The sequence below is a fragment of the Eucalyptus grandis genome, chromosome 9 (assembly GCF_016545825.1).
Source record: "Eucalyptus grandis isolate ANBG69807.140 chromosome 9, ASM1654582v1, whole genome shotgun sequence".
Lineage (NCBI taxonomy): Eukaryota > Viridiplantae > Streptophyta > Magnoliopsida > Myrtales > Myrtaceae > Eucalyptus > Eucalyptus grandis.
In genome coordinates this window covers 26,544,419-26,553,322 of record NC_052620.1, presented here as the reverse complement: position 1 = coordinate 26,553,322, position 8,904 = coordinate 26,544,419, and the positions used below count along the sequence as shown (strand labels likewise).

The window sequence follows — 8,904 nt, the reverse complement described above, 5'->3', positions numbered from 1 at the left end:
ACATGCAGCCCCAATAAATTTTCACATCTCGACCAAACAACGCAACATATCGTCAAAAGATGAATTGTTGTAGATCACATTGGGTGCGTTTGTTTGTGTTTCTTTTTAAAAATTGTTCCGGGGAACGAAATAAAAAAAATGTTTTTGTTCCAGGAACAATTTTTGAACAAAAAAACGCGTTTGGTAAATTTGTTCGGGAATAAAAAATAAACAGAAACACGTTTGGTAAATTTGTATAATTTTTTTATTTCTTTTATTTTTTAATATTTTTATTCTATTTTTTTTTTTTTTTTTTTTTTCTTTTTCTTTTTCTTTTTTCTTTTTTTTCTTTTGGCCGGTTGCCGGCCTCGGCCATGGCCGACGACACCGGCCGACGAGGGCCGGCGGCCTCGCTGGATCGGGCGAGATCGAGCTCGCCCGGCCCCCGAGGTCGGCCTCGCCGAGCCACCGCGGTCGGCGTCACTGGCAATGGCCGGCGAGGCCGAGCCTCGCCCGGCCGGCGGGCGAGCTCGGCCTCGCCGGATCTCGGGCGAGATCAAGCTCGCCCGGCCCGGCACGAGGTTGGCCTCGCCAGGGGCCGGCGAGCCTCGCCGTGGCCGGGCGAGGCCGCCGGCCCTCGTCGGTCGGTCGCCGGCCATGGCCGAGGCCGAGCAACCGGCGAAAGAAAAAAGAAAGAAAATAAGAAGAAGAAAATAAGAAGAAAAAGAAGAAGAAATACAAAAGTGTTTCTAAGATTTGTTTCGAAATAAGAAACACAAAATTTGTGTTTCTTATTTACATTTTTTTGTTCCAGGAACAAAAAGAACAAAAAAGGAACGTAAACGCACCCAAACGCGTTTGTTCCTTTTTGTTCCCAGAACAAAAAAAAACAGAAAAAGTGTTTAAAAACAAAAAAAGAAACATAAACAAACAGACCCATTCCAGCTTGTAGGGCACTGTAGTTTTGAGTTCTTTTTCATAAATAAATGATATATTATGTCACCATAAATCGTGGCGGTTGAAGAGTGAGTGGGAGTCTGACCCAAAAAATGAAAAAAAAACGTGTGTGAGATTCTGTTTTTAAAATTTCCATTCAACTTCACGAGCTGAGAAATGACTCTGATTTACACCTTTCAATGGAGACAGAAAAAGGCTTCGTGATAACCTGAACTCATTAAAATTTGCACCATCCATGTTTCTTACTTGTACTAATGATCAAAAATATTGTAACAGTAGCCGGTGATTCTAGGTTGACGCATTTCTACTCGGACCTTTCGTTTGAAAAGAAAAATAATTAGGCACTGTTTGGTAACCATCTAAACAGGGCCAAATTCTAATTCTTTGTTCTCAGAATCAGTTTTGGCCTAGAATCGCATTCTTTGTTCCCATAATCAGTTTGGGCTTAGAATCGCGTTTGGTAAAATTTTTGTTCCCGGGAACAGATTAAGAAGAGAATCAAGAACAAAAAAAAAAAATTGATTTTTGTTTTAGGAACGAATTTGAGAGTCAAAACCAAGAACTCTTTTTCTTTCCTTCGGCCATCTCGCAACTGCCGTCCACTGCCCGCCTGGAGGCTCGCCAAACCAGGGTGAGGTCCGACGAGCTCGCTGGAGGCAAGTCCAGCCATCGGCAAGGCCGAGCCTTGCTGAGACTGGGCAAGCCTTGCGACGCCCAGCCCCGCCGATGGCCAGGCGAGCCTCACCGAGGCCCGGCGACACTCCGGTAAGATTGTCGGCTCTCATGTAACTAGAAAAGTAAATGCCTGAGCTTGAGAAGCTTCTGGCCGCTTCTTTATTGTACCAGTTGTTGCTTCACTGAATTTGCTTCATTAATAGGCTCAAGATTCGACTTTGATCGTTATGGACTGGTACCAAGATCGTGTCCTAGATAGGTAGACCTCATTTTAACAATTAATCAAGAAGAAGAAGATGAGAAAAAGAAAAAAAAAGTAAAAAAATTACTTAAAAATTAAAAGAAATTGATTTGGAACAGAATTAATGAGCACGGTATCAAACACAATTCTATTTCAAAATCAGAAAAAATCAGTTCTCGGGAACAGAATAAAAAAAAAAATCATTTCTAATCAGAATCTACTTTCGGGAACAGAATCGTTACCAAACGTGCCCTTAATTTCTGCATGAAAATGAGCTAGCTTCTTGTGCCTTTTATGCCACCTTTTACGGTCGCCCCATTTTTATTTTTTTTTGGTCGGTCGCCCCATTTCAAAACCTTCCCTCAAACTGCCCCACTCCCCCACGCTACTGTCAGATGCACCATCTCCCACTCTCTCTCTCTCTCTCTCTCTCTCTCTCGGATGTCCATCCGAAAAACAGTATGTGAACCACTGATTTGCATGAAATTTCGCTCATCTTCACCTTCCAAATGCTCTCACTCTCTCTAGTCTAGTTATACCCTTCAGACACATTTTCCTCTCCAGCAGAAACGCCATCGCCAACCACCCCCTAACTCTCTCTCCAGCAGGCACATCTTTTTTTTTTATTATTGTTAAATCTCTCTCTCTCTCTCTCTACTTAAAGTAATGACCTTTGAAAGACTTAAACTTTGATAGTTCAGATTCTTGAATTATTTTTCAGTTAAATACTTCAAGAATTTGACTTTCAAAGTTTAAATCTGAAAACAAGAGTTCTCAGGTATGTGCGCCTCTACTTTCTTTCATTAATGCCTGTTTTTCATTTTGTGTTATGTTTATTAAGTATTCAGCAGCGGGTTTTCGTCAGTATTGACATGAATCGGCTGTGTTGATCCTCTGTGGAAGCTGTATCGCAACAGAGAGAGATGTTGAAGGGCAAAACTTAGGCTTAGCAAAATTAGGATGCAACCAACTGCATTCTGCGTTATATCTCTCTCCCCTGCTTGGAAAACTTGAAAATCTGGCCTCGTCGTATAGATTCGTTATGACTTCTGACTAAAAGCATAATGAACCACATTTCGGTATTCGTATTTAACAGTGCATTCAGAAAGAGGATGCAAAAATACTTTGTAGGAAGAAATGCGACTCTCTCTCTCTCTCTCTCTCTCTCATTTGAAGCAATCGAAAGGAAACATGGGTTAAGAACCTGTTGTGACCAATGATGACATAGTCACAGCAGGAGTCCATGATAGATGGATTGATCTTAGAAGTGCAAGGGGTGGATATGTCCAGCCGAGACGATACGGGAGACCATAAAACGAGGATGTTAACCCCAGGAGCAGCAATGTCAGGCTGCGCATGTCTTCAGATGTTAAGCACTTAGTAATAAAGAAAGTACGACAAAATGAACTGGTGTGAAAGATGTATATCTTCAGAACAGAGGGAGATAGAGAACTAGGCGCTCTCGAGTAAAGACGTTAAATTCAGGGGATATATGTTCTATAACAGCCGTAAGTAGCCGTTACTTGTCCATATTGGCATTCGATGAAAGCCTTTTGAGATAATGTCATTTGAATTCAAATGTAATACTGACCATTTTTAATGGTCACTTTCTTACTTGAATGAGAATGGTAATGAAAGCCTGGATTTGATGACTGTCTTCGACCCATTATAAAGCGGAGCTGCCTCTTTTAGTGAAAAAAGAAAAAGCAAACGTTGTGCGCATGAACCTTTCTGCCGGAAACTGTTCATAGAATATTGCAGAGGTCTACCTGAGAGCCAGAAACCAGTGATCGCCATAGCATAGTGGAGAGTTTCTAACCCCTTTCGTTGGACGTATGAATGATCAACGTTCAAATTGACAAATGCCCTGGACTGTGGTCATTGCTTGCATATATGGCATGTGCATCAAGTTTCTGCATAGAAATCATCGATGATGGTCTGGACGACCAACGGAATCCGCACTTTATGCAATCCATCCTCCCAAATCAGATTTCCAAACGAGTATCTTCCCTGAACCCTCAGCAGCGAATTGAATATGACTCTGAACTTCAGCTTGCCCATGGAGGAATTGAACGACAAAATTGATGGCTTGACTCTAACATGGGTGCCAACCGGTGCTTTGACACGAGCAGTGTAAGTAGAATTTGCAGGACCAACATTCGTAACTATTCTTGATACGGTCACCTGTTGCTTCAGATTGGGAATGACAATGGAAGGCAAGTTTAGATTTACAAGGCAATTGCTAGATTCTTTGCACTGCGTGGGTTTCCCTGTCATTGTGCTAATGGCACTGCTGTTGTAGCCCATGAAACAGAGCAAACAAACATAATCTGATATTTCTGCATCATAGACGAGACCGGGATCTGCCGCCCGGTTAGCATCAACATGACCACCTCCGTAGTCAAATGCATCGGCTTGCTTGTGAGTTGCTCCCTCCGCAACAATGTTTTGGCTGTATTGATCCTTTGTGGAAGCTGCATTACAACAGGAAAAGAGACGGCTGAGTGGCGAAAATTAGCAACATTAGCAAGCAACCAAGTGCACTCTGCATAATATCTTTCTCCCCTTCTCGAAAACCTGAATTTGGCCTTGGATGCAAATAGGCATGTCTCCTAATTAAAAGAATCTTGAATCATTCTTTGGCAATGGGAATTAACAGTGCATTCAAAAAGACATGCTTGTGAAATGTATCCAAAAAGCTTTTTGAGAAGCAACACGACTCGCTTTCTCTCCTTCTCTCTCTCTCTCTCTCTCTTCTAAAACTCTCTCATTTGAAGCAACTGAAAAGGAACATACCTGTTGTGACTAATGAAGATTTAATCATTGCAGGAGTCCATGATGGATGGATTGCTTTAAGAAGCGCAACGATGCCAGATATATGTGGACAAGCCATGGATGTTCCCGATTCTATGTTAAAGTTGAGAGGGGGATCGAGTTCAGACGATGCAGGAGACCATGAAGCGAGGATGTTAACCCCAGGAGCAGCAATGTCAGGCTGCGTATCTCTTCAAATGTTATGCACTTAGTAACAAAGAAAGTACAATAAAATGTGTGATAGATATACCTTCAGCACAGAGGGAGATAGAGAACTAGGCCCTCTTGAGGAGAAGATGGCTACTTCAGGGGATATCTGTTTTCCGATGATAGTTCTTGAAGATGTAATCTTGATGAGTGGCTTTCTGTTAGAGAAAAACGCTGAGGCAAGACATTGAATTTAATCTTGCATGCCACACACCGAATGATGACTAAAGTGAGTTAATTGATGGTCGGCATTTTGGTTCTTCTAAAACTGTCATAGGTCTACTAAAATAAATATCGAATCATCATAAACCGAGGAATACATGGGAATGCTAGAGACTCACCTTCCTATGGATACACGTAAAAAATTGTTTGTTTACCCTTGTATTCATCTGAAATCAATTGTCCCAAAAATATTTTTGTTCAAAGACGGAAATATAGCTGAGGGGAGGCATCGCTTTGTGAGGTGGTGCAGGGTGGAGAAAAACAGGGAGTAGTTCGACATATATGATCAGTGCGATTGCATTCATACATTTTGACAAGATGTCATTCTCCAGTCTTCATGAAGTACTTGGTGTATTAGAACTTACCGAGTTGCCTCCATGTAAGTAAGCAAAGAAGTTCCGATTGTAAAATCCACCTGGACACAAGGGATGCGCGAGGATCCAATAACATCTTTTGACGGAAAATGTGCAAAGATCAATCCAGCGCCCTTAACTGCAGTGACAGTGCTTATGGCAACAGCGGCTGACCTCTGAGATCGAGATTGGAAGCAGAGAACCACTTTTCCTCTGGCTAAAGTAGCATTTAGTGATCCAACCTCGCAACTCCTGCAAAAATAAAATATACATCTCATTGTCTGTTCATACTACATGAGAAGGACTTTATAATCCAAAAGTTGCCGGCTTCTCGAGAGAGACACTGTGACGGGATAGTTGTTTGACCTTGCACTATCTTCATCAGAGTTCGTAGATACAATATCTTCTCCATACACGATAGGGTAATACCTGTCCCTGTGCCCCCTTGTATAGAAAGCCTGACCCTGTATGAGAAAGCAAAACATATCTAGTTCTGAATCATATCAAACTAGAACACCCATCATGCGTTTCGTGGATTCTATCTAAAATATTTCTAAATCGAATTCATCCTCTTCTTTATCATTTTTCCCCTGCTGAACCCCACCATCTTACCCTTTTGGATAACTAGTTTGGTGGTACTTTCTTTCCAATTATGCCAAAGCCTACACAGAGACAATACTGATGCACTTAAACTATGAATAGAACAGGAATGGACTGAGGAAAGTACCACAAAAGTCTGATTGTTTCCCATTGTGATTGCAGTAGGAAAGGCTCTATCAATTGTGCTGGCAGCGACAGTTATGATCCACGGAGCAGTATTTATGACGGTTTGTGGGTAAGGACCTGAGTTTCCACCTGAGCACACCACTGTGATTCCTTTAGCTACAGCATGGAAGGAACCTATTGCCAAGGTATCATCGACATAACTAGGGAGTGGAGGAGGTGCGCCAAGAGATAGTGAAATAACATCTACACCATCAGAAATTGCATCATCAAATGCTGCGAGAAGATCAGCTGAACTGCATCCACCAGTGGACCAACAGATTTTATAGACGGCCAGCCAAGCTGCAGGAGCACCCCCTCTAGCCAGTCCTTGAGCTAGTCCAGCAAAACTTGCATCTTCCACCAATGATCCAGCAGCAGTTGATGATGTGTGTGTGCCATGGCCAACAGCATCTCGGGGAGACAAGAATTCGACTCCCTCGGTCAGGTTGAGCTTGCCAAATTCAGCTTCATACCCTTTGATGTACCAACGTGCGCCGATGATCTTCCTGCCCAAAGGATCATAATAAGATTGTTAGTAGATCCTGGTGATACCTTTCCCCCCAGAATTTTCTTCAACGACAGTTCACATGACACCATTGTAGCATTATGAAACACGCGGACCATCGAAGTCGCAGACATGTTAGGATTCATAATAGGTTACATCTATCATTGCCTCGCCACATGCATTCTATCATCATGTCTATCAGCTGAGGCTAATGAGTTCGTGATCACGGAAACAAAGCAATGAATTTATCAGATAGCTACACCATGATAAATGCACATAAAGTAGTCCAACCTACTGCAGTTGGATGCATTAAATCCTTCTCCTCCTTGACATATCCCCTTCCAGCGAGTTGGAGCATCTGCCATACCATCATCTTTAAAGCTTTCAGATTCCGGCCAAATACCTGCGACCCAAAAGAGAGGACAAAAAAGAAAATTAACAATGGAAAAGAGACAGGGAAGACTAATAAAGAATCAGACTCAAGGTTGACATCATCACATAGACTCTTGACGACTAAATCATATCTCAGCACAAACCTGTGTCCATCACGCCAATGATAGACCCTGCTCCAGAGTGACCCCTTGAAAGAATTCCGTTCTGGATATGAGAGTTTACATGAAGAAAATCCCAGCTTCGAGTGGTTTGCAGACTGAAAATTCTGTTGGGAATCACACGAACCACTCCAGGAAGGTCTGCATTCAATTCATTTCACAAGAGTCTCAATCACACCAGAATGGCAGAGTTCAATGCAGGTCCAAGCTAGACAGGAAAAAAAAAACAGAGTTCACAGTGCAACAAAATCTATGACACCTGCAATAAACTTGGCTTGAGAATGATTTAAGACTGCTGCAAACCCTGAAAATCCATGCTTGTAGCTGTACAAAGTTGACTCCTTGGCAGCTTCTTCACTATAAGATATTAAACATATGCACTCTTCAGATGCGACTGCAACATATTTTGTTTCATTGTATAAATTATATAATGCACTGAAGGATTAGTCTCAACATTGAAATTACAAAAACAGCTTGAATGTTGAAATTTTCATAGAAGCACATAGATGTGTCAAAACTTAAATGGGCTTTTGCACAGCTGACCAGACAGATTATTCCAAGCACAATTTGCAGTCACCCAATAACTAGATTCTGGGAAGGTCAATTAAAAACATCACCCATGCATGATGTATCTTGGCGAGTTAATATTAACTAACAAACAGAAAAAATAGACGTGATGCATTTTTACCACAACACGAGCATTTTTCCCTTCCCAATTCGACCATAGCTTTTAACAGATGAGAATGCAGGAGACAATATAATTGAAATACTGTCCAATCAATGAAAACTAACAAAATCAAGACCTTCCCAAAAAGCCTGACAGAATCTCATGATGGGACTCTGAAACGAGCTCTGGTTCATCGTGTTGGCGAGCACCCATGTACACAATGTAAACCTAGAGCAAAACCCACAAAATAAAACCACAAAGAAATTCCATCAAACGCTAAGTGAGCACAAAATACACACAAACAACAACTGGACTCATTAGGATTCACTTACATTGCTGGAGGCAAGAACCCCGGTATTACCACAACATTGCACAAGGAGATGGTACACAAGAATGCCAAACATCCAAGGACAGGTCATTGCTGCCACACTCAGCTGTCTGAGATTGAGCTCAAAGCAAATACAATCAAGGAAAAACGCAGGGAGCATGTGGGTTTTTATATATATTTGGCGCAAGTGAAGGAGATTAGTGATGGAAGCATAATGAAGTGTGCGTATTAGCGTGTGGGGACAACGGGCTGTTCCCCTGCTCAACTAGTGGAAGCCGCAACTGGTGCTGCTACTTTGATTCTTACGCTAAGATGGCTGACTGATTGGTTCTCCAAGAACGCAACACCCATATCACACTTACAGAGAAAGATTAGGAATCATATGACTTGATTACCAGAGATAGGATTGGTCCCTCTGGACAAAAATCGAATAAATAAATAAAAAATGCTCCAACACGACAACAGATTGATGAAATTGATTAGTTAAAAAAATTGAATTTTAAACTTAATTTATCAAATCGAGATTGATAACTTGCATATAAAATTCAGATAAACTTTATGGACAAGGGGAGTTGGATACTCCTCGTATTCACATATAAAATAATATAATATGCTCTGGTCATTGAATACTGTAGCCCCA

The 8,904-nt window shown here is 41.7% G+C and overlaps 1 protein-coding gene across 1 annotated transcript; it reads right to left on the bottom strand.

Moving 5' to 3' along the window:
- Nucleotides 1–3,245: 3,245 nt before the first annotated feature.
- LOC104418874 (subtilisin-like protease SBT3.9) lies at nt 3,246–8,575 on the bottom strand. Its single transcript, XM_010030341.3, has 11 exons — nt 8,269–8,575; nt 8,073–8,164; nt 7,529–7,626; nt 7,255–7,410; nt 7,010–7,121; nt 6,176–6,719; nt 5,815–5,912; nt 5,461–5,700; nt 4,917–5,031; nt 4,649–4,847; nt 3,246–4,326 (listed from the first exon to the last, which is right to left on the bottom strand). The coding sequence occupies exons 1-11, from the start codon at nt 8,422–8,424 to the stop codon at nt 3,758–3,760; spliced, it is 2,379 nt and encodes a 792-aa protein (XP_010028643.2). The 5' UTR covers nt 8,425–8,575; the 3' UTR covers nt 3,246–3,757.
- Between the last annotated feature and the right edge of the window lie 329 nt (nt 8,576–8,904).

Excerpts from the sequence above, each read along its gene's own strand:
- LOC104418874 (XM_010030341.3), bottom strand. The coding sequence starts at position 8,424 with ATGCTCCCTGCGTTTTTCCTTGATTGTATTTGCTTTGAGCTCAATCTC. Across the intron at positions 8,165-8,268 it reads GGGTTCTTGCCTCCAGCAAT|GTTTACATTGTGTACATGGG; the intron begins GTAAGTGAATCC and ends GTTTTGCTCTAG. Across the intron at positions 7,627-8,072 it reads CTGTCAGGCTTTTTGGGAAG|TGAAGAAGCTGCCAAGGAGT; the intron begins GTCTTGATTTTG and ends AATATCTTATAG.